This window comes from Lacerta agilis, chromosome 17 (assembly GCF_009819535.1).
Source record: "Lacerta agilis isolate rLacAgi1 chromosome 17, rLacAgi1.pri, whole genome shotgun sequence".
Taxonomy (NCBI): domain Eukaryota; kingdom Metazoa; phylum Chordata; class Lepidosauria; order Squamata; family Lacertidae; genus Lacerta; species Lacerta agilis.
In genome coordinates this window covers 14,652,036-14,678,080 of record NC_046328.1, presented here as the reverse complement: position 1 = coordinate 14,678,080, position 26,045 = coordinate 14,652,036, and the positions used below count along the sequence as shown (strand labels likewise).

General features: G+C 48.1%; 1 protein-coding gene across 5 annotated transcripts in view; it reads left to right on the top strand.

Moving 5' to 3' along the window:
* DEPDC5 (DEP domain containing 5, GATOR1 subcomplex subunit) overlaps nucleotides 1-26,045 on the top strand; it is a 49,233-nt gene that overhangs the window by 13,265 nt on the left and 9,923 nt on the right. For 2 of the 5 annotated variants that reach the window (XM_033174415.1, XM_033174416.1), the window contains exons 17-35: nucleotides 753-826; nucleotides 1,400-1,469; nucleotides 2,416-2,452; nucleotides 2,976-3,096; nucleotides 3,724-3,947; nucleotides 6,045-6,251; nucleotides 6,829-6,964; nucleotides 7,882-7,979; nucleotides 9,704-9,769; nucleotides 12,370-12,553; nucleotides 13,441-13,601; nucleotides 14,111-14,228; nucleotides 14,643-14,810; nucleotides 15,966-16,185; nucleotides 17,145-17,281; nucleotides 18,423-18,549; nucleotides 20,971-21,033; nucleotides 23,970-24,121; nucleotides 25,517-25,594. In XM_033174415.1, the coding sequence (XP_033030306.1) occupies nucleotides 753-826; nucleotides 1,400-1,469; nucleotides 2,416-2,452; nucleotides 2,976-3,096; nucleotides 3,724-3,947; nucleotides 6,045-6,251; nucleotides 6,829-6,964; nucleotides 7,882-7,979; nucleotides 9,704-9,769; nucleotides 12,370-12,553; nucleotides 13,441-13,601; nucleotides 14,111-14,228; nucleotides 14,643-14,810; nucleotides 15,966-16,185; nucleotides 17,145-17,281; nucleotides 18,423-18,549; nucleotides 20,971-21,033; nucleotides 23,970-24,121; nucleotides 25,517-25,594 (2,441 nt within the window). The remainder of the gene's footprint in view (nucleotides 1-752; nucleotides 827-1,399; nucleotides 1,470-2,415; nucleotides 2,453-2,975; nucleotides 3,097-3,723; nucleotides 3,948-6,044; nucleotides 6,252-6,828; nucleotides 6,965-7,881; nucleotides 7,980-9,703; nucleotides 9,770-12,369; nucleotides 12,554-13,440; nucleotides 13,602-14,110; nucleotides 14,229-14,642; nucleotides 14,811-15,965; nucleotides 16,186-17,144; nucleotides 17,282-18,422; nucleotides 18,550-20,970; nucleotides 21,034-23,969; nucleotides 24,122-25,516; nucleotides 25,595-26,045) is intronic. The other 3 variants (XM_033174417.1, XM_033174419.1, XM_033174418.1) reach the window with 3 other exon arrangements.

The window sequence follows — 26,045 nt, the reverse complement described above, 5'->3', positions numbered from 1 at the left end:
TCCAACCAATTAAATAAAAAGCCATAATTCTGTTTCCACACTACCGGCTCTTCAATTAAAGCACATCCTCTAGTAAGGGCTGAGTACATAGGGAAATAAAAGAGATTGGAGGTGGGGGGCAGGAAGGAAAAGGTATGGGAAAGGAACAAAGTGTGGAACACCTGCACCTGCCTAATTACCAAATGCTAGGCTTGTTTCCAGGATGCCTGTTAGCCTCTCTCTTTCTCCAAACTATTGAGGATTAAGAACTTTTCCCTCCCTCAACATGGTGCCATTCAGATGTTTGGAGCTATAACTCTCACTGGCCCCAGCTAGCTTGGCTGTATGATTTCCAGGACGGGTGGTAGTGCAAAGCATCTGGGGGGCACCAGGTTGGGGAAGGCTGTTTGAAATGAAGGCTAGAAATCTCTGGACCACTGGCTTCTGGGTTGAATCCAACAACATCACTGCATAAGCAGAATGATTTCTGCTTCCATAACATAACTTCTCCTCCCTCCTGTACTGTCCCAAATGTGCTCCAGGGGGGTAAGGGAACCTTCAGGGCATATATGGGGGGCAAGGGGTATGCTGTGGGGAGGAGAGGGAGAGAAAGCTGCTGGATTCATGGCTTCTTTGGCTGCAACCCTCTGTATCCGGTGCCAGATTCCTTTCTTGCAACTGTCCATTCCCATGGATTCCCAGAATGCAGTACAAACTAGCTGCAAAAAGCATCCAGTTAACATTGTGCCTTTTCCAAACTCTTCTTCTCTTAGCTGCACAATCGCTGCAGTCCTGGGGACTCTCGCTTGGGGGATGACTACAATATACCACACTGGATAAACCACAGGTGCGTGTGTAAAGTTGGAACTGTTGCAGTCAAGGCTCCACCTTGGGCAATGCTCACATGGGCCTGTCTTCCATCTCTGCTTTTGGTACTTGGGAATTCTCTCTGTTCTCCCTCCCCTCTTAAACCTCAGCCCTGGGCAGTCTTGTCCTCAGCCTCCACTGAGTCTGCTCTGGTGTTGCTTTGAATGCCTGTATAGGTGTTTCCTGCATTGCTTTTCTCCTTAAAACATGGAAGGGGGGTAGTTTTCTTTCCCCCTAATCTCAGCTTGTCGTTACACGTGAATCAGAGATTGTGGGTTACATCCAACTGTGGCTAGTTTAACAAGCCAGATCCAGAAATCATGGTGTGAAGTTGGCCTGTTTTGAAAGTGCCCAATTTGTTGTAAACTGCAGCCTTTGGTTTATTAAGATCAGGTTGGAGATGAAATGCCACCACCGAGTCAAAAAGGAAACGGAGTGAATGTGCAAACCTGAGTCTCACTTGGGCTTGATCCAGTTTGTGTGTGTAGTCGCTAAACCATGGTTTAGTGTTACATGCAAACAGAGCCATTGTCTTCCTGCTTTCCTTTTCCAGTTTCTACACCTCCAAAAGCCAGCTCCAGTGTAACAGCTTCACTCCACGGATCAAACTGGCTGCCAGGAAAGTAAGTGGGCTCTGTTAAGACGGGGCTGCCAACCTTTTTTGGGGGGGGGCAGTGGGCACATTAGGAAGTTGCACTAGTCACTAAACAGCTGTGTAAAAAAGGATAAGCTAGGACAAGCAGGAAGAGCAAACCATCTGTTATGCCTCGTTGATTTTTGAGGGGATATTAACTGAGACCTTTTGTGGGCGCCATAGGAAGTACCGGTGGGCTCACCTGACACGTGTGGGTACTACTTTGGCAGCTCCTGATAGAAGAGCATTTTCCTTGACTCACTTCCTCTCCCCACACCCTTTAGCTGAGTCATGTTGTCATAGTGGGCAGCTTTACAAGTTCTGCATTGGTATGGGGGGCAGGGACCTCAGCCTTCAGGGGTGATCTTTATTCATTTACTTTGGCTGTTGCCTGAAATGTAGCAATGTAAAAATGCAATCACCACAGGTAATTGCAAACTTGCACAATTGAATGCTGGCTGGTTGAAGTTGCGTGAAAGAATTGCATGCAAAGTGGAGACCTTAAAAGCTCCATTTGCACCGGGTTTTCCCAGCACAAGAAATTACTTTTAAGCTCTCCACCGAGCTTACTGGGCTCTAGAAGTCTTTTTTATATTAAAAAAAATTAATTATTTTATTATAAAATTTAAAAAAGGAGTCTTTTTCTCGACCTTGCTTGAAAAGTAAGGATAGTCGCATGGGGGTGGTTCATTTGGAACTCCCCCCCCCCCCCGATGCATTTGTACTGTAGCCTTTTAAAACAGTAAGAGTTCACCAAGCACTTCAATGTGAGATATTGGGGTGGGGTGGGGGCTCATTGGGTGACTGGATGAATTGTCAAAATATTCCTGGTCTGAATCTATCGCTTGTAATGCAGTGACCGTTCCATGGCCAAATTAACTTAAGTTTCCAATGCTTTCTTTCCTTTGCCATATTTCGTGCCGCTTGGATTCCAGCCGCAGAGTGAAAAACTGAAAAGTAGCAGGGATGCCTGTGAGTAGTCATCCCAGGTTGTTATTGTGAAAGGGGTCCTACCTCCATTGATCATTGACAGATTGGATTTATATCCTCCAAGGTGGCAGACATGTTTGTCCTCCTTCCCATTTTATCCTCACAACAACCCTGCAAGGCAGGTTCAGCTGAGAGCCAGTGAACCGGCCCAAGGTCACCCAGTGAGCTTTGTGGCTGAGTGGGGATTTGAACCCTGGTCTCCCAGGTCCCAGTCTGACACCCTAACCACTACTCCACGCTGGCTGTTAAAGAGGCAGTCAATGCCTCTGAGCACCCATTGCTGGGAATCCCAGGTGGGGAGATAGCTGCTGTTGCTTTCAGGTCCTGCTTCCAAAGAGGCATCTGGTTGGCCACTAGGAGAACAGGAAATTGGACCACATGGGTCACCTTTCGCCTGTCCCAGCAGGGGAAATTCTCATGCTGATATTACGCCGTTTTGCCCAAGATCGGAGACCCGGTCGTTAAAAGCTGCCCCAATCAATAATGTGCTGTTACTGCCTTCCAGCTTTGGGAGCCCCGAAAGAGACAGAGAACGCTCTCCCCATCCAAGTGGATTACGATGGTTACGACGCCCAGGTTTTCCGTCTCCCGGGGCCGTCCAGAGCTCAGCGTTGTACCACCTTCAGGTAAAGAAGCTTGCGAGGCAACGAGCCAAATTGGGTGGTGTGCTTGTGGGTCATTACCAAACGAATCTGGAGCAGCCTTTGCAAAGGAGGGGGGCATAGATCCACACCGCCCCTTCCCCATCACCTTCACACTTCTGCTGGGCTTCCAGCCTGCATCTGCTGTTTTAACCATGAGCTCCATCAAAGCACACCTGGAAAATGGTTTCCCGTTGTACCTTCCAATGGAATTTTTCCCCATTTCTTTTTTCTGCTTTTTTTTTAACCTTCATAATCAGTTTACTGTGATTGGTTAATTCAAGGGTGGGGCCACATTCCCTTACGGGCATCTTGCTGAGGGCCATGTGCAGAGAAGCAAATGCTACATTTGTCGATGTAGTTTTATTTCTGAACACTTAACACCATCAAAGTTTTCGGGAGCACATCTCAGCCAGGCAAAAATGCTTAGGCTGCAAATCAGGGCATGCGTGGCCTGGGAAGCGTTCCAAGGGCCAGCTAGAGATCCTGTGAGGGCTACATTTGGGCCCCAGGCCTGAGGTTCCCCACCCCTGAATTAAGTGACAAAAGGTATGTGTGACATGACGAGCTGGGCCTCTGCCCTCCCTTCCACCTGGTGCTTTTTGCCAGCAGGTCCGTCCGGGAACGAGAGAGCCGCCCCCGGAAGAGCTCCAGCTCCTATGATGTTTCCTCCAGCCCTTCCCTGCAGAGCCGGCCTCTGCCCCCAGAAGAGGTGCGGAGCCAGGCCTCGGACGACAGCTCCCTGGGAAAGATCTCCAACATCCTGATGATCCCCCGCCAGCACCTCCACCTCCAGTACGAAGTCAGCAGCTCCTTGGGCTACACCAGCACCCGAGGTCAGGATGAGGCCCGATGTGAAGTGGGAGCAATTCGTTCCTTTTGAATATATTGGCGATTATGACAACTTAACCTTTTTTTAAAAAACCACCTACTTTTCCTTTCATTTCTCCCCACTACCACCCCGAAACCTGTTTGTAGATTTCTGAACTGTCCCCAGAGAGGCCTCCTCACTTCCTGAGCCAGCCTTCTTCCCCATGGCTCATGGCACCCCTCCTATCTCGCCTCCTCCGTCTTAAGTGCCCTTGTCCTCCTTCTCCAAATAACAGCACGTGGAGTGGGTGGCCTACTTCTCTGACCCACTTTTCAAATCATTTAAGGAGGTCAGCTTAGTTGGGGAACCCCTTGGGGACCTCCCCCCTGACAGCCTCAAACTGATTAGCGGCTGTTTTCCCAGGCGGATTTACTGTCTTATCATAGCTTCTTCTTTTTTTTTAAGTGTCTTTTAAAACATCCCTGTGAGGTCCAGAGTTCTCAGGGGTTAGGTATGGAGCTGGACTTCACCAGAAGGACTCTAGGATTCAGGGGACCTTGAGCAGGTGGTTCTTTTTCAGCTTCAGGTACCGAAAGCCTCACCGTGGCGTTTTGAAGGCAAAAAATATATAGAGAGAAGACGCTAAAAGATCTTATTTTTTGCCGCTGCTTTTAGTTTAATTGTAAAGGTAAAGGGACCCCTGACCATTAGGTCCAGTCGCGGACAACTCTGGGGTTGCGGCGCTCATCTCGCTTTATTGGCCGAGGGAGCCGGTGTACAGCTTCCGGGTCATGTGGCCAGCATGACTGAGCCGCTTCTGGCGAACCAGAGCAGCGCACCGAAACACTGTCTACCTTCCCGCTGGAGCGGTACCTATTTATCTACTTGCACTTTGACGTGCTTTCGAACTGCTAGGTTCGCAGGAGCAGGGACCGAGTAATGGGAGCTCACCCCATCGCGGGGATTCGAACCGCCAAACTTCTGATCGGCAAACCCTAGGCTCTGTGGTTTAACCCACAGCGCCACCCGCGTCCCTACGTTTAATTGTGGGTTATTGTAATTGTGCATTTATTTTAATCTTTTGCAAGCTGATTTGGGTGGCTCCCTTTCAGAGGAGGTAAATAGGGTGCACATTTATTTATGCATACACATCATTGTCTAATAACTGGTCTGAAATCGGAGATCTTTTATTGAAAAAGTCATTTGTGGACAGCCAAAGAACTGCCTGTGTTAAGACTGGTGCTTTCACTAAATTAAGTTCTGATTAAGTTAATTCACTGAATTGGTTCAAAAGTATCCGAATTGCCCCTGTTAATAGTTCCTATGTTTTCCGAGTAAAGTGAACATGAATTAAGTTCCCTTTGCAGCGGACCTTTCTGTGATTTTAAATTCAGTTTAGTTTTGTAGCCATTGCATTTACCATTTTTACCTGTTTGAAGAGTTATGCTGCTGTGTAAGCTTAAAGATTACAAGGAAAAATAAATACAACTATCATTCATGTTTAATATTAATAGAAAACAAAGAAGCTAAAGAGCACTAAGTACTTAAACATCACCCTCTGGACTTAATGATTTTTCTTATTTCATAAAAATTTATTTTTTTAAAAAAACAACAACAACACCTTGATTTGTTAAAAACAAACAAACAAACCTCAAAGCGGTTTAAGATCATTAGTAAAAACAATTTAAATGTTCAGAAAGTTAAAACCAGCAATAAACTGAAAGCACATCAGCAATTCTAGACACCTGGGTAGGCTCAATAGGCAGGGAGTTCCAAAGTGCAGGTGCCGCCACACTAAAACATAGATAAACTTGGGTATGTTGCCTCCAAGATGGGTCCTCCGCTCCCCCTGCTTTTACCACCCATCATTCCTGCCCCTCAATGGGGCACAATCTCCTCTGAAGCTGTTCAGGTTAAGCCTTGTTGGGTTTAGTGGGTGCTGGGCAAAAGCACCCTGTTTGCACCCAGTGGGTTCAGTCTGTCCGTTTTCCAGTACATTCCCACCCATCAAAAAAAAACACGGCAATGTGGGGCATGTGTCTTAACTGGCTGCTTGGTAGGCTCCTTATGTGCCTGTCGGATTCTCCCTATTGATGTGAGGTTTCTGTTCTCGTAATTTCAGACGCCCTTGAGAATATGATGGAGTCTCAGCAGCGAGACTCCAGTGCCCCAGGGAGATTTCATGTCGGGAGTGCTGAGTCCATGCTGCACATCCGTTCTGCTGGGGGCTATGCGCCGCAGAGGGCCCTCATCAACCCCTTTGCCCCCTCCAGGATGCCCATGAAACTCACATCGAACCGGAGGCGCTGGATGCACACGTTCCCCGTGGGTAAGGAGACAGAAGGCGGGGCTGCTCATGGCTACTACCCACTTTTTGTGGCAGATTGATTATTTGGGACTGCAGCTTCCACCGGCTCCAGCCAGCATAGCCAGGTTAGCAGGGGCAGATGGAAGTTTCAGCTCAGAACACCTGGAAGTTACCAGGCTGGGGGATGCTGGGTTAGATCAGGGTTTCCCAAACTTGGGTCTCCAGCTGTTTTTGAACTACAACTCCCATCATCCTTAGCTAGAGGTCAGGAATGATGGGAATTCTAGTCCCCAAACAGCTGGAGACTGAAGTTTGGGAAACCCTGGGTTAGATGAACTCTTGGCTCGGTCCAGCAAGGTGCTTCTCACGTTTGGTTCACGCTGTTCATGTGAAAGATTGCATCCCTTTGACAAACTGCACATCTTAGACTGTAAGCAGGGACAACTCAGGGGATGCAATGCAAACTCGGCCACCTCTGTGTTCGATTTGGTGGGAAATCGCTGCTTCGAATGCAGTCTTGTGGCGTGGAGAGTCGGTGTGGATTGTGGGAAGGGCTGGTTGGCAAATCAAGTGATAACTGAATCGTGTGCTTGGGCAGGTCCTTCTGGAGAAGCCATCCAGATCCACCATCAGACACGTCAGAACATGGCCGAGATGCAGGGCAGTGGGCAGAGGGACTGGACCCACTCCTCTGCGGAACTGCTGGAGCTGGCCTATCACGAGGCAGCTGGGAGGTGAGGCTGCCCAAAGGGAACGCATAGGGCCGCTTTGCCCTAGACTTACAACCAAAAGTGGGTCTCGTTGATGGAGCTTTCAGGCATTAGGTCCACACCATAGCAAGTCTGATTCCACCTCAAATTACTCTTTTTGGGGGGGGGTATAATTTTTTAATTTGGTTTTTAAAAGTATAAACATACAACAAAAAACAGTTCCAAATCCAAATATCGAGATTGCTCTGAATCTCCTGGCTCCCTCCCCCCATCCCTTCCATGGGTCCTAACGATATGTTTTAACAACTGCATATCAATACTTATCCAAATTTTTAATCCTTCTAAATTTTCCATGCTTTCCATTACTTCACAAGTGTGGTTAGAATCCTGCTAATGCTTTAACCTGTTTAACAGTGGTCTTGTAAATAAATTATAAACTTTTCCCATTCCTTGTTAAAGTTCTTGTTTACTTGATTTCTGAGCTTCCCAGATAATTTTGCCATTTCGGCATAGTCCATCAACTTGATAAAATAAGAAATTCCTTTCAGTAGCACCTTAGAGACCAACTAAGTTTGTTCTTGGTATGTGCTTTCGTGTGCATGCACACTTCTTCAGATACAACTTGGTTTGCTATTCTTCTCTGGTTGCCACCTCAAATTACTCTTCTCTTGGCCTTGGCCTACAAATGTTTGGGCTGCAGCTCATTCTGCATTTGCAAGAACTTGATCTCTCAGCATGGCAGCACATACACTTTGGAACTCCCTGCCTATTGATATCAGGTAGGAGGAGCCTTCACTGTACCTTTTTCAAACACCTGCTTAAAACTTTTTTTCATTATTGTTTAGGCAAGTCTCTCCAGACACATAGATGTTGACATGTTTTAGGTTGTTATTTTTTTTACTGTTAATTGTCTTTAAACGCTTTGCTTTCCTTCTCTCCAGGCATGGAGTTTCTCACCATCCAGATGACGGCACTTCCTTCATGAGCTTCAGTGGCATGGAAGATTACTCTAACCAGCTCACTGGCAGCCATGCCACAGGTGATAACAATTGGCATGAGGAGGGTGGCAGACGGGCTTCGGTGATGATGCGGGCTTGCTCCAAAACTGACCCACAACATACACATGGCTGAGCATTCTTCATGGAAGAGCAAATAATAGAATAGAATAGAATGAATCTTTATTGTCATTGTCCCCTTGCGGTAAACAACGAAATTCCTCGGTTGCTTTATCAACTCAATATAAGGCACTCCACATAATTTAAAAATACTAATAAACACAAGACAATACAGGACAATATAATATAAATTGCAGGGGCTGTGAGCATTATGTCCCTGCAGTTAGTGCCCACAGGGTTAAACTGTGGAACTCACTCCCACAGTGATGACCACCAACTTAAATTGCTTTAAAAGAGCATTAGACAAATTCATGGAGGGGAGGGCTGTCGATGGCTACTAGCCATGACCACTCTCGCTAGAAGCTCGGCCCTGCCCTCACCGGTTCTGGAAGGCTCCTACGGAAGAGTCCCGTACACACAGAGACTTTGCACCTGCCCATTAGGGGAAATAGGAAGCCCCGAACACATATATTTTTAGATGTCCTCTTTACGCTGAGATTCGTAGGGAAACCATTGATCCTTCACTGTAGAGGCTTGTCGATCTTACAGACAAGTCTAAACTAAATTCTCTCCTCATAGTCAAAGATCATAAAACGACCTGGCTGGTAGCCAGATTCTGTGCCCAGATTTGTAAGCTCAGATCATCCTCTAGAATAAAATAACTTTCTGGGGGAAAGCTGAAGCTCCTTTTGGGGGGTGCCTTAGGATCAGTTTTTATGGTAGCCCAAATCTCAGTCGTACGGATGTACGTATATATTTCAATTTTAACTCATGAGCTATTGCTACAATCTATTTTAATTGTATATTTTATCTTTACGAATGCTGTCACTATTGTGTTATGCGAGCTGGTCTATGACCGTAATAAATAAATTATTAATTATTATTACTAGCCATGATGGCTGTGCTCTGCCTTCATGGTCAAAGGCAGTAATGCTTCTGAATCAGGAGGGTCTTGTGCTCGAATCCTGCTTGCTGGCTTCTTCCCATTGGGGGATCTGGTTGGCCACTGTGAGAACACGAGGCTGGACTAGAAATGTTCTGTGGCTCACGAAATCCCTCTCTGCACTTCCTGTCATGGTGAAGGTCTCTTTTGTCAGTGAATTTCTACTCAATATTGATCCAGAGCAGGTTCCAGTGCTTAGTTAGCAGAGTAAAAACTTAATCACGTTGCAGGATTCCCAAGAAAATACACTAGATGCAATTAATATTTCATCCAGCAGAGCTTTACTGCTACTGAAGGCAAATGAGCATAACAGTCACAAATCCAAGACATTCAGGAAAGACTGTCCATAAGAAATCCAGTTGCAGCAGACTTAACTTAAACTTACAATAACCGTAATGTTATATACAGAACACCACACCAGAAGGAAAGAGAGATAGAAAGTGAAACCCAGGCTCCTTCTGGCCTCACTATTATAGTCAGCATGACCTTGACAGAAAGAGATAACAGAACCTGTTTAAATCAGCTGTGCTCAGCTTCTCTGAAGGAATAACCCAAACATCATGAACCTTCTGCTTGTTTCTTTCACACAGAGAAGCGCCCAGAAGCTCCCAGAACCCTCTTGAATTTATTAGAATAGGAAAGATCTCTACACATAATACTCTCTGTACTAAGAAATGCAAGCTGACATCTTTCCCCTTCTTTCAGGAATGAATGCCCGAAACCAGAACAAGGACTCCCTGGAGAGCGCCGTCTCTAACTCTCCAGATCCGAGTAAGAGCAGTGATGACAGGGTTGGGGAGGAGGAGGTTGGTCTGTGTAGATGAGGGCAAAAGCGAGAGGAGCACTTCCAGAGTCCCAAGGGCTCCCGATCGCCTCCAGTTCCTTTTGCTCCCTCCAAAGTGGTAAGTTTTGGCTTCCATCTGGGATTTTCCCATACAGAAGCTGTGGGGACACAGTCCCACAGAATAAGGCTTCTGGTTGCTCAGTGACCGGATCTTCAGCTGCCTGGAACATCCCAGAATATTTGTCTGAGAGTGAGCAACACTAACCGCAGCATTTAAATAAATCTGCCTGGGTGAGGGAAGTGGTGCAAAGGGTTGTTTGACTGTTTCCTCATTTACTACCTGTGAACCATGAGCAAGGCAAATGTATTGTTAAACAGAGACTAATGAATGTTGACCTGTGAGAAGTGTGTGGGGCAGCATCCCCCTCCTGGGACCTTATCTTCTCCCCCCCGGCAACCCTGTCTGGGTTGCTGGGTTCACCGTGTTTTAATTCTAAGAACAGGGTGACATACTTAACTGGGTTTTCTGTTCCAGCATACAGGGAAGCTTTCTCCTTGACACACTTGAGTGCCTTGATATTGAATCTTTTAGAAGGCAGACGTAGTAAAGTTTCTGGACAGTCCTTGTAATAATGAAGAGGCAGTTTTACAGCAGTTTATTTTGAGGAGGCTTGGAAGTGGATGGAGAAAACTGCTGTACCCCCTTGCACAGCCCTTGGCAGGTTGCCCGTTCAGAGTCCTTTACGGGACTGTTTCATTGGAGGGCTGCGATTCTTCAATCACATAGTCAGTTGCAAAATTCTTAAATGTAAGGATTTTGCTTAGGCGGCCTGCAGTTGTTTTTTTGCGTTTCCCCCTCAGAGAGCTGTGAGGCTCTTGCAAATTGCAGCCGTTCTGGGTGGATGCCAGAGCACAGTCTGTGCCCTGGGATGGAAAGAGGGAAGCTAGATTGCTCATGCTCTGGAACCTGAGTACAATTCCCACTCCACAACAAAAAGCTTTGGTCCTAGGGCTTGATCCGCCTGCCATTTAAAGGTTGGTCTCCGTGTAAACTTGCCTTCTGGCTGGATTTATTGTGCCTATCTTCTGTGATCAATAATATCTGCCATGCCCAGAGTGTCTTGGAAGCAAGCTGTGAGGCTCACTCCGATGCAGGAATTTGCCCTTGAAGGCTTAGCCTTGGAACATAGGAAGGACTTGAGGGAAGTGTTTCTCTGAGCATTGTGTAGAGTGCTTTTCCCTCATGGATGCGAGAACCAGCCCAAGTAGCTTCTCTGACAACCCTGGTTGGCAGGAGATGAGCCCCACGAACCCAGGAACCCTCTCCCAGGTGCAGATGCCGTTCTACTCTTAGATTGACTTCTGTCTTTCGTGCTGTTGAGCCGGACTTACACATCCGGAGTGTGGGAGAGAGCACTATGGGGAAATAAGTCCCCCATCTTCGTCTCTTCCTTCCGCACCTGTCAGCTGGCTCAAAAGGTGCAAATAATGTCCTGCCCTGGCCACTAGGCTGGGGATGCAGTGGGGCTTTTGGCCAAGAGGAGTCCCGATGCAGCCCATGCCCAGAGTGTGGAGCAACTGGCTGCTTTGATCCTGTGAGCTCTGCTTCAGTGGAAGCTGCTCCCCTCTTAGGGCAAATGGGGGGGGCACTGCGCTACCAGCCATATCCTCCCACGTCTGCCTGCCTTCTTACTGGGTGGCTCTGCCTGCCTTTGGCCTGGGTGCCACCTACCGCTGGCCTCCCTGCCAGTTCCACCCACCGCTCCTCTTTGAAACCTCAAATCCAGGCAAGGGTCACCCCAGCAAGACCCCCCCCCCCTTTTCCCTATTCCCCCAGATCCCTTCTTGCCTCCCTATGCTGCCCATTCTTTCCTTTTAAATTTTTTCCCCTGCTTCCTTTTCCTCCTCCTGCTGCTGCTGCTGCTGCTGCTGCTGCTGCTGCTGCCGCCACTGCTGCTGCTCTGATGAGTGTGCAACTTCTGCTGGGTGCAGGCCGCTCTTAGCCCTCCTCTCTTTCTCTGGCACTTTGACACAGGAGGGGAAGGGTCTTCACCCTCTCCTGTTCTGGGCTTGGAATACGGGTGTTGTCCTGCACTTTTTCATTCATTCGCCTCGGGATGCTTTTAATAGCTGCTGTTGTTTTTTTAATTCCTGCAGCTGCTGTATTGGTTCGAGTTTACAAATCGAAAGGCAAATTGAACTGTTAATTAACTTTATTTTTATTCCCAGTTGCATGATGGGAGTGAATCGGCATGGCCACTGTGTTGTTTAACAAACTCTGTCTTTCTTTCCCTACCTTCCTCCCCTCTTCCTTCTCCTTTCCCTTCTCCTTCCCCTTTCATTCTCCTGCCCCATGCAAATTTCTTTCTTTCTTTCTTTCTTTCTTTCTTTCTTTCTTTCTTTCTTCCTTCCTTCCTTCCTTCCTTCCTTCCTTCCTTCCTTCCTTCCTTCCCTTTTCCCATTTTTTGTTTCTGTGGCACTTTATTCTCCTCCCCCTCCTTCTTTTTCTCTCTCTCTCTCCTTCCTCCCTTGCACTGATGCCCACCCCACCCCCCATTGCCTTCCGCCCGGTGACGAAACGAGGCAGTTCTGACGCTGTCTGCTCCCCCCGTAGTGCCAGGCTTCTGTTGTACAGTTGGGGTGGACTGGAAGTCTCTTACCACGCCCGCCTGCCTCCCCCTCACCACGGATTATTTCCCGGACCGCCAGAGCCTGCAGAACGACTACACCGAAGGGTGCTATGACCTGCTGCCCGAAGCAGATCTGGACAGGTACGTGTAGCCTGCAGCTGAAATCGGAGAGCTGCCCCTGTCCCATTGGGTGCTTTGGGATGCTGAACTGGCTGGGCTAGGCTGGGCCTGGTCACCAGTGGCTGGAGAGATGGCAAGCAATTGGGAGGGCAGGGGGGTCATGCCCAAGCCAGCTTCTTCCAGGTAGCGCCCCTGGTGGTGACCATGAGAAGAGCCCTGCTGCATCAGGTCCATGGCCCATCTAGTTCAGCCTCCTGCCCTCACAGTGGCCAACCAGATGCCTTCTGGGAAACCCCACAAGCAGGACTTGAACAACAAGAGCCCTCTCCCCTCCTGCGGCTTCAAGCAACAGGTATTCAGAAGAGTTTGGATTTGATATCCCGCTTTTCACTACCCGAAGGAGTCTCAAAGCGGCTAACATTCTCCTTTCCCTTCCTCCCCCACAACAAACACTCTGTGAGGTGAGTGGGGCTGAGAGACTTCAGAGAAGTGTGACTAGCCCAAGGTCACCCAGCAGTTGCATGTGGAGGAGCGGGGAAGCGAACCCGGTTCCCCAGATTACAAGTCTACCGCTCTTAACCACTACACCACACTGGCTCTCAGAAGCACTGCTACCTCCAACTGTGCAGGCAGAGCATAGTTGTCATGATTAGTAACTATCGGTAGTCCTCTCCCCAACAAATTTGCCGAATCCTTTTTTAAAGCCATCCAAAATGGCGGCCATCCCTGCCTCCCGTGGCGGCAAATTCCACAGTGCAGCTATGCGCTGCGTAAAGGAAGGCTTCCTGAATCTTCCAGCCTTCCCCTTCATGCAGAAAGCTGTCTGGTTGGCTGCTGTGGGAAGAGGGTGTTGCCTGATTGGCTGCCTGAGGTGGGGACAACTCACCGCCTGCCTTTTCCCTTCTCAGGAGGGACGAGGAAGGTGTGCAGATGACGGCCCAGCAAGTGTTTGAGGAGTTCATATGCCAGAGGCTCATGCAGGGCTACCAGCTCATCGTGCAAAGCAAGCCTCAGAAGCCGCCTGCAGCCGTCCAGCCGCCTCTCAGCAGCAGCCCCTTGTACAGCAGAGGTGAGGGCCTGCCCAACACCCTCTCCTCCTCCTCCTCCTCCTCCTCCTCCTCCTCCATTTTAAGGAGGGAGATTTAATGAGTTCATATTAGCCCTTTGCTGACTTGGAAATGCAGTTGAGCAATGATGGGAGACCAGCCTTCTTCCCAGGCTATGCCTATGCAACACCCCTCACCAGCCTTGCTTTGCACCCTCCTGGAGTGTTTTTGCCTGGCTGGGATGTGTGATTGAACTCCGATTGTGTCTCTGGCTTGCTGGATGGAGGGGAGAGATGGTGGCGGTGCATACATGTGTAGAAAGCAGCCTACTGTACGGAGTTAAAATGCTTCTATGTTTTTATTGCTGCAAACCACACACACACACACACACATATATATATATATATATATATATATATATATATATATATATATATATATATATATATATATATATATATATATATATATATATATATATATATATATATATATACACATACACATTTATGATACCCTTCCTACAAACCAGGCCTCGTGTCACGAATCCGGGCTGAAGAGGAGGACCAGTACTGGCTGAGCATGGGCCGCACCTTCCACAAAGTGATATTGAAGGACAAAATCATTACCGTCACTCGTTATTTGCCAAAGTGAGTAACTTTGTCAGCCTTAGATCAGGAGTGAGGAACCCTTTTTGGCTCTGTGGGCCAAAATCCTTCCTTCCTTCTGTCAAATCTGATTGAGAGGTGGGTTGTACCACCCACCCGTCAGAATCCCTTGCGTGAGGTTCCCAGGTTCGGGAGCCATAGCGCAAGGGGTGTTGCCAGCCATACACTTCGCAAGCCTCCCACGCTTCTCCTTTCTACCTTGGATGATGGACCAAGTCCCTCTCCTACAAGGCACAGTGTTTGGTTCATTATATATAGGGGGCGAGGTGATCTTCTGGGTATTGATCTTCAGATGGAACTCCAGGGCCAATGTGGACTAGCCACTTGGCTTTAAAAAATATGAAAACAAAAAAGCTTGTGGGTTTGAGTTGCCAAGGTTTTCTCTGTTCTCTTTAGGTATCCGTATGAATCAGCCCAGATAAATTACACCTACAGCCTGTGCCCTTCCCACTCTGACTCTGAGTTTGTCTCTTGCTGGGTTGAGTTTTCCCATGAGAGGTTAGAGGAATACAAATGGAATTACCTGGACCAGTACATCTGCTCCGCAGGTTCGGAGGATTTCAGGTAAGTGCTGATCAGCCTTAAATGACCTGGTGCTCTCCTGCCATGTTTGAAACTCACCAGGTGCATTTCGCACCTGGCTATCGGCCACTTGTGACCAAGTGAAGATGCCTGAGTGCCAGGGTGGTGCCTGACGTCTTCACCATCTGGAGATGCATGCCCGGGGATCCTTGGATTTTCCCTGTTTCCACACACGTAACAACACATCCTATAGAACTCTACCTGTGATATTTTATCTGCATGATCGGGACAAATTTCAGGAACCAAAAAGTTGCATTGAAAAATACGACTGGCCACAAAATGGCAACAAGACATTCCGTTTCAGCAACTGTAACCCTGGTTTATATCTGAGTTTTTAACACTGATCTCCAGCTGTGTTCGATATTAGTTCCTCAGAAGAATAGGGTGAACTCCTAAAGCAACATGAAAGTGTTTCTTCTGACAATTTTAGGCTTATTTTCTCATAGTTATTTAGGCAATTTGTCTATGGCTGACTGCCTGCTCCCTATATTGCATGGAAATCTTACTTGTGTTGGATTTGTATGTGTGTTCTGGTTGTGACTGCTCTGCATCTTTTTTTAAAAAGAAGCCCACAACTCTGGTCTCCGGAGAGTGGCAGCAACCCAATACAGCCACTGCAGCTCCTGCATCAAGCTTGAGAAGGAGATGCTTTGATGAGGATCTTCTTGTGTGCAGCCAGAGGGAGCCATGTTGACCTCTGGGCTGCAGGCTGGCCAGCAGCCTCTTGCCTGGTTGCCCCACGTGGCCAGGAAGCATCCCCTCCTGGCACCCAAACTCTGAAGTAGCATGAGAGTTTGGCTCCTCCTTTTCTGCCAGGCTGCAAGGGGTGAGCACAGATGGGTAGGAAGAGGCGTAGAATTCTGTAAAACATATTTGCAAGGTTGTTTGACTGATACTTAACTCAATTCGAGCAGCTTGGCAAACATTTGCCTTGCATGACATAGAATCAGAAAACTTTAGAATTGGAAAGGGTCATCATGCAAGGCAGGAATCGCGGCCAAAGAATCCCTGACAGATGGCCACCCAACTTCTTGTTTAAAAACCTCCAGTGAAGGAGAGTCCACCACCTTCCAAGTTAGAATCTCCTTTATTGTCCAAAGACATACGCACATTATGATTTCCATATGATTTCCCCAGTCTCATTGAGTCGCTGAAGTTCTGGCGGACTCGCTTCCTGCTGCTGCCGGCCTGCATCAGTGCCACGAAGCGCATCATGGAGGGTGAGGCGCACTGTGACGTCTACGGGGGCAAGGCTCGCTCGGACGAGGAGGAGTGGCAGCTCCTGGATGGCTTCATCCGCTTTGTGGAGGGGCTGAACCGCATCCGCAGGCGCCACCGGTCGGACCGGATGATCCGGGTGAGCCGGTGACCTGAGCCAGCGCTCTGTGAATTTCTGTTGGCCCATTCACACATTCTGCAAGGTGTATCTGGGCCTTGCGGCCGGCGGTGCTGACTTTTGGCAGGGAGCTGCTGCCAGCCCCAGCTCACTTGCAAGCCTACTTGCTCGTGATGCTAGTCAGTCTTTGTTCCATTCACGCTTTTTCTCCGCACCCTTGCCAGATTTTAATTCTCATGGGAGTCAAACAGGTATAAAACTGATGTAACAAGTTCCTAGTGGAGACTGAGCTGAGGAGGGATTTTTCTAATCACAGTCCATCAGCTGAAGAGCTACTGAAGCGTCATGTGACTTAATACCTGTAGCTCCATGGTAGAGTACAGGCCTCTCCCCACAACATGGGAGTTACGTTCCCAGGTAACGCACATGTGCATGAAATTGCGTATAGTGGGGAACAGCCTCTTAAAAAGCCCGTAAACATGCTCTAAACCTCTGGAAACCCTTGGGGAAAAAAACCCTTTTAAAAACCAGCAGCACTTACCAGACTGGCACAAATCACTCCCTACAAACCATTCTCAAACTCCCAACTCTTCACAGGCCTCAAAGGTCAGTGCAAAGGCTTATGGGATTGAAGTTGCCAAGGCTAACAATTTTCCCGCTCTTTTTGCAGTTTATTTAATAATTTCCCAGTGCTGCACGTATGCATGGCCACATGCGAGTCAAACACACGTAACTGGGGAGACTCCTGTACCAGCTCTGCATTCAGAAAGTCCCAGGTTCAGTCTCTATTGGCATCTCCAGACTCCCTGCCTTAAAAACCAAGGAACCACTGCCAGCCAGTGTAGGGAGTACTGAGCTAGCCAGACCAATACTCTTGACTTAGTATAAGTCAGATTATGATGTTCTTGTGACTTTTTTGTTTACTCTGTGTTTCCCCCTCTTCCTTTTCCATTGCCCCCCAATGTTCCCTTTCCATTTAGAAAGGGACCACTATGAAAGGCTTGCAGATGGCAGGTCCGCTTTCCGCTCATTCTTTGGAACCGTCCGGGCCTCCCCCTCTCGGTAAGAAGGGGACCTCTGCGCTCTCGGCTCTGCTGGAGATGGAAGCCAGCCAGAAGTGAGTTGGAACACTAAGCAATGTGTTGGGTGTCATGAATTCTACTCGTATTGATCCAGAGCAGATTCCAACGTATAATTAGCAGAGTAAAATCTAAAACACGTTGCAGGATTCCCAAAGGCATAGACCAGAGGCAATTAATATTCCATCCAGCAGAGCTTTACCGCTACTGAAGGCAAATGAGCATAACTGTCACAAATCCAATACATTCAAGATTGGCACTGTCCATAAGAAATCCAGTTGCAGCAGACTTAACTTAAACTTAACAATAACTTATAATAGGACTAAGACCTTAACGCTAAGCATACTATATACTACACCAGAAGGAAAGAGAGATAGAAAAGAGTGAAACCCAGGCTCCTTCTGGCCTTATTAGGAATAGGAAATAGGAAATAGGAATAATTTATTATTGGCCAAGTACATTTTCCAACATACTTGGAATTTGTTTCGGCTACATTGCAATGTAAACATACAGACACTGTTCCTCTCACAATACAAAGAAGTAAAGAAACCCCACCCATATTTTACCTCCCCTTAAGCTATACAACTACGAATTTAACAATTTAATGGCACAAGGGAAAAAACTATTCTTGTGCCTGGCCGATTTTGTATATGAAGTCCTGTAGCGACGTCCAGATGGAAGTAAATCAAGCAGATGATGACCGGGATGTAAAGGATCTGCTACAATTCTCTCTGCTCTCTTCCTTACTCGGGTAGCATAAATTATTATAGTCAGCATGAACTTGACAGGAAGAGATAACAGAACCAGTTTAAGCCAGCTGTCCTCAGCCTCTCTGAAGGAATAACCCAAACACCATGAACCTTCTGCTTGTTTCTAGGCAGAATAGGAACTTACGTGCCAGCTAGAAGCTTGCAGATTGCACTTGTTTGTATCACACAGAGAAGCTCCCAGAACCCTCTTGAATTAATTAGAATAGGAAAGATCTCGACACATCAGATCAATACTTTCTGAACCAGAGTGACTGATGTGACTTTGTACCATCACTTTGCCACATTCTGCACACAAACACACATGCAGATTGAAGTGGTCGAGTGGGCAGGCAAACTGTTCTTGTGGTTACTGCCCGCAAATAAGAAGTGTGAGTTCATCCCTCTGTCCTACCTGAACTTTCTTCTCCAGGACCCTGGGAGAGCAGCAGGCAGCAGCAGCAGCAGCAGCAGCACTTGCTGGGAAGAGCTCCAGCCAGCCACCCGAGAACAACAGCAGCATGGCCATGACACCGACGTATGTGGACAGTCCACGTAAGGTAAGGAGACGGCCTCTGGGGCTTGGTTTCAAAGAGGCCACATTTATCCCGTGCATGTTGCTGGCATGAACCCATCAGCTAACTATTCCGGCCGAGCTGCAGCCTCACTCGCTCTCCATGCGGGGTCATGACTCTGTTGTCTGTGTGAGGGAATTCCAGAGGGTTTGACCACACCGTCCGGGAAAGCATAAAGAGACATAAAGAGGAATCTTGAGTGGTGTCTGTAACAGCTTCCAGTTTGGATGACTTTAAAAGTGGGGTTAGTCCTGTTCACTGAGGATAAGATCATCAGCGGCTGCAAGCCAGTGATAGCTGTGCTCTCCCTCCTCTGTCAGAAGCAGTACACTGGGGAACCACAAGTGGGGAGAGCACTGCTGTGCTCAGGTCCTGCTTGTGGATGTCTTCCCTTTGGGCCATTGGCCTGATCCAGCAGGCTCTTCTTGTGTTCTTACATGTGTACGTAGCCTTGTGCAAAGTATTGTCCGTGAGGAACTATTTGCAGCCCTTCCGCTTCAGCAGAATCTGTCCAGTCCCTTTGGCTTGGTCCAGCTGCTGTTTTTTCTGTTTTTGTTTTACGCTGGCTTCTTCAAAACTTAACAAAAACATGGGTGGACAGGGAGTTTCTCTGGGTCAGCCAGGCTACCTGGATTTGTGCATCCTTTAAAGGAGAGAGGGTGAAGGTGTGAAACAGGGAGCCTGTTTGGAAAAGATGTCGGACGGCCGCCCTCCCAAGCCTTGGTAAATGTTCGCCATGCTGAGTGGCCTTTGTGTTGGTGTTTCATTGTGATCTATCGGCTGCGCAGAGCAATTAACCAGTTTGAAATTAAAATAAGCTGAATGCGTTGGCATTCTATACCTTTTCTGATAACATCATCGGCCTGGATAGCTCAGTTGGTTAGAGCGTGGTGGTGCCAAGGTTGCAGGTTCGATCCCCACATGGGTACAGCTGCACATTCCTGCAATACAGGGCGTTGGGCTAGATGATCCTCAGGGTCCCTTCCAACTCTACAATTCTGTGATTCTATGAAGGGCAGAGGATCAGAGTTCTTGGGAGTTTTAAAAGTGCATCACATTATTATCCCAGTATTGCAGAGAATGGGCTGAAGCTGAAACCCAGTGCCTTGCTTCTGCTATCAACTGACAAAGTAGCCTTAGGCAAGGTTTAAGATGGAGTTTAATGCAGTTTCCATGCTTAGTCACACCATGCTAGGAGTCAGCTTGGCTCTTAAGACCCAGGTTGTGAATCCAGGAAACTGCTGCACCAAGAAAGGCATCAGATGTGCCATCATGCAGCAAAGGCCTCTCCTGATCACATGTGAAAAACCTGGAGAAACTCCACCCTTCAAGTGAAATTGAGAAATAAGGTTATGCATGGCAAGGAGAGATGCTGCAAGTCATGGAATGTTGGAGAATTCAGGATGGGCGAAAGAAAGTCCTTTTTCCAACAAGAGTTAAACTACTAGAGGCAATGATGGCCACCAGCTTAGAAGAGTCTTTGAAAGAGGATTCAACAAATCGATGGAGGGGGATAAGGCTATGTTCTCACTCCACTGGTGGAGACAGTAAATGCCTCTGGGTACCAGTTGCTAGAAACTACAGAAGGGGAGAGCACTGTTGTTGTACTCATGTCCTGCTTGTTGGTTTCCCTTGGCAACCTACAGTAGACCTCCCCGCTCCAGGAAAGACACCCCCTTGCACCCCTTCCCCATACTTTGAATGGATGATGTGCTTGCAGGAAAGCAGGCGTGTTTTGCATGCCTTCCCATTGCTATGCAACCATCCTTGCTTCTTGAAATTAAGAGCCCCCGTGCTGTTATGCTAGGACCTTGTGGTCAGGGCAGTGCCTTTTGCTGCAGCTCTGCAGGAGGAGTGGAAAAGTCCAGAATGTGGACAGGGATTGAGCACAAAATTCGGTTTGCTTGGAATCTTGGCTTGCTTGCTTGTCCGTTTGTTTGAAGGGCAAGTTTCTAACCCTCGTGCCTGAGAAGAAAGCATGCGGGAGATGCCTGACAAAATCCCAGACACCAGAGGCCAGACACCAGAGGGGTGGTGGAGTAAGATGTTTAATGCCTGCAAGAAGCATCTGTGTCATTTCGCTCTTCCCATGGCAAGCAAAGCGGATTCATGATGCAAAGGTCATGCATGCTGCAGAATCTTGATTCCCGGGGTGCATGGATCCCTAATGACATTGTTTTCAGGGTGGTGAAGCCCTCCCAGCATGTGGTGCTTCAAAGTGTCTGCTCTTTGCACCCTGGGGGAGGCCACTCTCTGGGTGCTGGAGGTGTTTCCTCCCCCTTCCTTGTCACCTCCATTGCCCTTACTCCTCTTCCTGATGGTGACAATTCTGCACAAATGTGTGTCTTCCTCCCCCATCTTGTTCCTGCTGCTGCCATCCTCGGCTTTTTGCTCTGATGCCTTCAGGATGGGACCTTCTTTGTGGAGTATGTCCGGAGCCCACGCACAGCATCTGCCTTCCACACGCAGGTCAGTTTCCTGACATGCCCCTGCTGTCCCTTGGTGCAGCTGGTCTTTTTAGCAGAGTCCCATTATCTCTCTCCCTCTGCTACCATTTCTGTTCTGCTCTTCCTGGGTTCTTATGGAACTCCCTCCCACTGGAGGCAGTGATGCTGGGATTGCTTTAAAAGAGGGTTAGGCACAACAACGGAGAACGATAAGGATATCAATGGCCACCGGCCATGACAGCTATGCTCTGCCTCCATGGTCAGAGGCAGTGATGCTTCTGAATGCCAGTTTCTGCAAACCACAGGAAGGGAGACTCGTCCTCCACTCATCCCCTGCTTGCAGGTTTCCCAGAAGGGGCAACTGGTTGGCCTCCTTGAGGAACTGGAGGCTGGACTAGATGGGCCACTGGCCTGATGTCCTCTCTCCTATTGGGCCCTGAGGGTTCTGCATCCCAGGAGTCTCACAGCGTCTTCTGAGGCCAGGCAAGACCTTTTTTTCGGTGCGTGACCTGCTTCTAACGGTTTTGAGAGCAGAGGATGCTGGAATTGCAGGAGGTGGGGGGAGGAAGGGAGGACGAAAGTGCCATTGGGAACATGCAGTACCGGTTAATATATAATGAGAGCTGTTCGTTCCTCTTCAGAGAAGGCTGGAGGGGATCCAGGGCAAGGCTGGCTCTGCAATTCCAAGCAGAGCATCTGTTCCTCCTGGCTGCTGAGACAGTGTCATGTAGGTGGTAAGGGGGGAGGGTGTGAAGTGCAGGGCGGTGGGGAGGTGTCACATAAACTGGGCCTGCAGGAAACCATCCATCCCCAGGCAGGGAAGGGGCTGCAATGACGCTGTTCGTTCTTCTTTCCCCCACCCTCCCTGTTCGTTCTTCTTTCCCCCACCCTCCCTTTTCTAATCGTTTTTTTGTTGCCTTCTTGCAAAGTGAAATTGAGTCAATAGAACTTAAATAACTGCTTAAATAACCTGAAGAGGGTTTCTTGTGTTCAGAAAGATAATGAAGGTTGCAAATCACTCGACTGTGGTGTGAATTGAAACGCCTCTGGGAAAACAAAAGCCAGATTGTCTCTCAACTCAGAACCCTTATTTAGAGATGCTGGTGGAGGGCTTGGAAAGCGGCTGAGATTTTATATATTTGTCGCCTTCATCTCCCACCTTTTTCTCCAAGGAGCTCAAGGTGACGTACATGGTTCCCCCTTTCCTCATTGAATACACACAACAACCCTGTGAGGCAGGTCAGGCAGGGACAGACCTGAGGCCGCGCCCGGTGAGCTCTGTCGTCGAGTGGGAAATTGAGCCCTAGTCTCCCAGGTCCAAGTCGGATGCTCTACCACTGAACCACACCTTCAAAGGAATTGGGAGGACGGTATCCGTTAACGGTTGCTTACGAAATTAGGTGGAAGTTTTTCTCAGCGCCGGAACTGATTCAAAGATGCTCAAGACAATCATTATTTTTAAGACCTTAATTTGGACTGTGATGGCTCTCTCTCTTCCCTCAGCCCCATTGCCGGCTGAGGCCTTCGGTGCTTCATTTGTGCACACGCACCCCAGTGCCTCATCTACTAAAGCTTTGACATACTGTGTTGTTAGCAGCAGATGGGATCCGTTTTGGGGGCAGCTGGCCTCGTTTTGATGCGGAGGCTTTTGAGGCTCGCATTCTTTGTTGTTCATTCCACCGAAACACCCGAGCCTTCCCTTGGAACGTCCCACTTTCCAGTCCGGGGGCGGGGGGAACATTCTGTGTTATCATGCAAGTTGCAAGCCCGGCTGGTTGGGGGAGGAGAACATCTCAGCTCCTCTCCCCTTCCCTGAAAACTCTTACGTTATTGCATTTCTAATCACCATTCCCCCCCCCCCACCTAAGGAGCTCCAGGTGACGTACATGGTTCCTCCCCTCCTCATTTAACCTCCTCCCCCAAACAGCCCTGTGAGATAGCTTAGGCTTCAAGGCAGTGATTGGCCCACCCAAGGTCACACACCTAGCGAGCTTCATAGTTAAGCGGGGATTCGAACCCTGGTCTCCCACTTCCTAGTCCCAACATACAAACCACTACACTGCACTGACTCTTGAGGGCTTATCTTAAACAGAGGAGGCAACTTGCACAATTTCATAATCCAGGGTTCTGGTTTTTTCAGTAAAGTTGTGGAACGCAAAACACTTCCCATGAGCTGAGAGGAGGCAGTAAGCGTCCCAGGAAAGGAGCAAAACTGGAAGCTGCAGTGCTTTCTGGAGACCAGTTGCTGGAAACCTCGGGAGGGGAGAGGGCTCTGGTGCTCGAGTCCTGCTTGCAGGTTTCTGACCCCACAGGCATCTGGTTGGCCCCTGTGAGAATAGGATGCTGGACTAGATGGGCTGTTGGCTTCATTCAGCCGGGCTCTTCTGAATGTTCTTCTGTGGACCCTGAACTCCGCTGCCAGATAGGTTTGCCTCTCATCACCCCCACGACAGGATTCCCCTCCAGGGAATGAGGAAGAGGCCACAGAGCAGCTATTCCCAGCACCCTTGGCAAACCACAGTTCCCAGGATTCTTTGGGGGCAGCCATGTGCTTTCGATGATCATCTGGGCAATTGCAGTTGTGGTGCTGTGCTCTACAAAATATCACACGGTGGTGACTCCAAAATGGGCATTTCCCAGCACTCTGAAATGCCTTCCTTCTACCATAGGCAAAGCATCATGTACAGTATTGGTTGCTCCAGGTGTCTTCCAAACTCTAATCATCTTGCCCAGGTTTTCCCTGATCCGGAAGACTGGAACCGGAAATTACTGAATGTCTGCTTCAATAATACTGTCTTCATGTTTTGTATCTCTGAGGTTTTTTTAAAAAAAACTTTTATTGGGTTTTTATGTCGTATTTATATATGGTTTTTCAATATCCATCGGTTTAGATTAATGCTGCTAAATTGAATAAATGAATTGTGCCCACAGAAGAGTTGCCTTTCTTTCCCTCCTCAGGTCTCGATTGATCAGACAGCTGCTGCCACTCTTGAAGGCATTGCGCTGAGCAACGTAGGCCAGTCCACAGACAGGAGCATCAGCCAAGCCTTTGCCAGCTCCCAGAACTTAGGAGACCAAGGATCTGCCACATCTGGTTCCGTCGAGAACAGGTGAGCTGGTTGCCACAGGTAAGAAGGCTCGTTGTGGGCCTGTGTGCTTTGTATACCTACGAAATTGCCTTTCCCAATGTAATCCCATTCGGCCACTCTGATCAACAGAACTGTGCCACATAACAACTGTTCCTCATTTGTAAGAAATAGATTTATTTATTTTTTAGTGTGGCAGCACCTAGACTTTGAAACTCCCTGCCACTTGAGATCAGGCAGGAACCTTCGCTATATTGTTTTCAGCACCTCTTAAATGCATTTTTTGTTTAGACAAGCCTATCCAGATGTATAGAGAGTTGGTGCAAGTTTTAATCTGCTTAATAATAGCCTATTGTTATTTTTTATGTTTGAAAGTTTTAAATTGTGGTTGTTTTTCTCATTGATAACTTGATCGTCTTTTTTGTAAACCGCTTTGAGAGGTTTAAAAACAAACAAACAAATCAAGCGGTGTATAAATTTTATGAAACAAATGTAATAAAATAAATCTCCTGGGCTGTCCCAGACTTGAGATGACACAGCTATGTTGTCTAGAGTTAACTTTTTGTAAAATCTGTACTGGCAGCAAAGTGACTGTACTTGAACTACAGAAGCTGGTGGATGTTTAGGCTCCTGCCTTCCAAAAGCCCTGGCATGGCCTTGAAAGGAGAACAGACTTTTGATAATGGAGAGAGACTGAAGGAGAGAGACAAAGGTAGAGAAAAGAAAGTCCTGCTTCATGCAGCGCATAGCTAGTTAAACAATGGGACAGGAGGCAGTGAATTCCACAAACCTAGACTGGGTTTAAAACTGGATCGCACAAATTCATGGAGGAGAGGCTTACTGATGACTACTAGCTATGATGGCTGAGCTGTGCCTCCATGTTTGGAAGAAAAAGAGTTTGGATTTGATATCCCGCTTTTCACTACCCGAAGGAGTCTCAAAGCGGCTAACATTCTCCTTTCCCTTCCTCCCCCACAACAAATACTCTGTGAGGTGAGTGGGGCTGAGAGACTTCAGAGAAGTGTGACTAGCCCAAGGTCACCCAGCAGCTGCATGTGGAGGAGCGGAGATGCGAACCCAGTTCACCAGATTACGAGTCTACCACTCTTAACCACTACACCACACTGGCTCTCTGGAGGGCAGCCATGCTTCTAAATACCAGCTCCTAGAAACCACAGGAGGGGAGATGGCTCTTCTGTTCAGTTCCTGTTTGTAGGCTTCCCATTGGGGCATCTTGTTGGCTAATGTGAGGAGGGGAGGACGGACTCCCCAGCCCACCCCCGCTTGGCCTGATCCAGCAGGTTTTTCTTACTTTCGAAGCAGCTGGAGGGCTTTAAGTAGTTAGGGAAGGCTGCCTGAAATGAGCCAAATCGGGTTGGCAGCTAAATATATTTATATAGATTTTTTTTAACTTTGCAGCTCTCAGCCATCCTCAGCAAGCTCCCTGACCTCATCTTCTACTTTGATAGAGATCCTTGAAGCCATGAAGCACCCCACGTAAGGGCAACTTCTCTCTCTCTCTCTCTCTCTCCCTCTCTCTCTCCCTCTGTCCTCTTAGGCAGTCAACATGAAGCTACCCTGTGCAGAGTCAGGTCATGGATCCATCTAGCTCAGTATTGTCCACACTGGCTGGCAGAGACTCCAGGGTTTTAGATGGGGGGGAGGGTTGTCTCTCCCAGTTCTACCTAGAGATGCTGTCAGAACTTTAACCTGGGGGCCTTCTGCTTGCAAAGCAGATGCTATGGTCCTGCCCTGAAAATAAGGTTTCTAGTCCTCATGCTTCTGAATAAAGGGCCAATGTAACTGGGAAGCAGCCTCATACAGAGTGTCACAGGAGTGTGCCGGTCAGTAATAAAGAGTTGGAGTTAACTCGTTATTACTAAACGCACGAATTCCACAGACTTGGTTGAATGTCAGGCCTAACGAACAGAACAGCTCATTCCTGCTG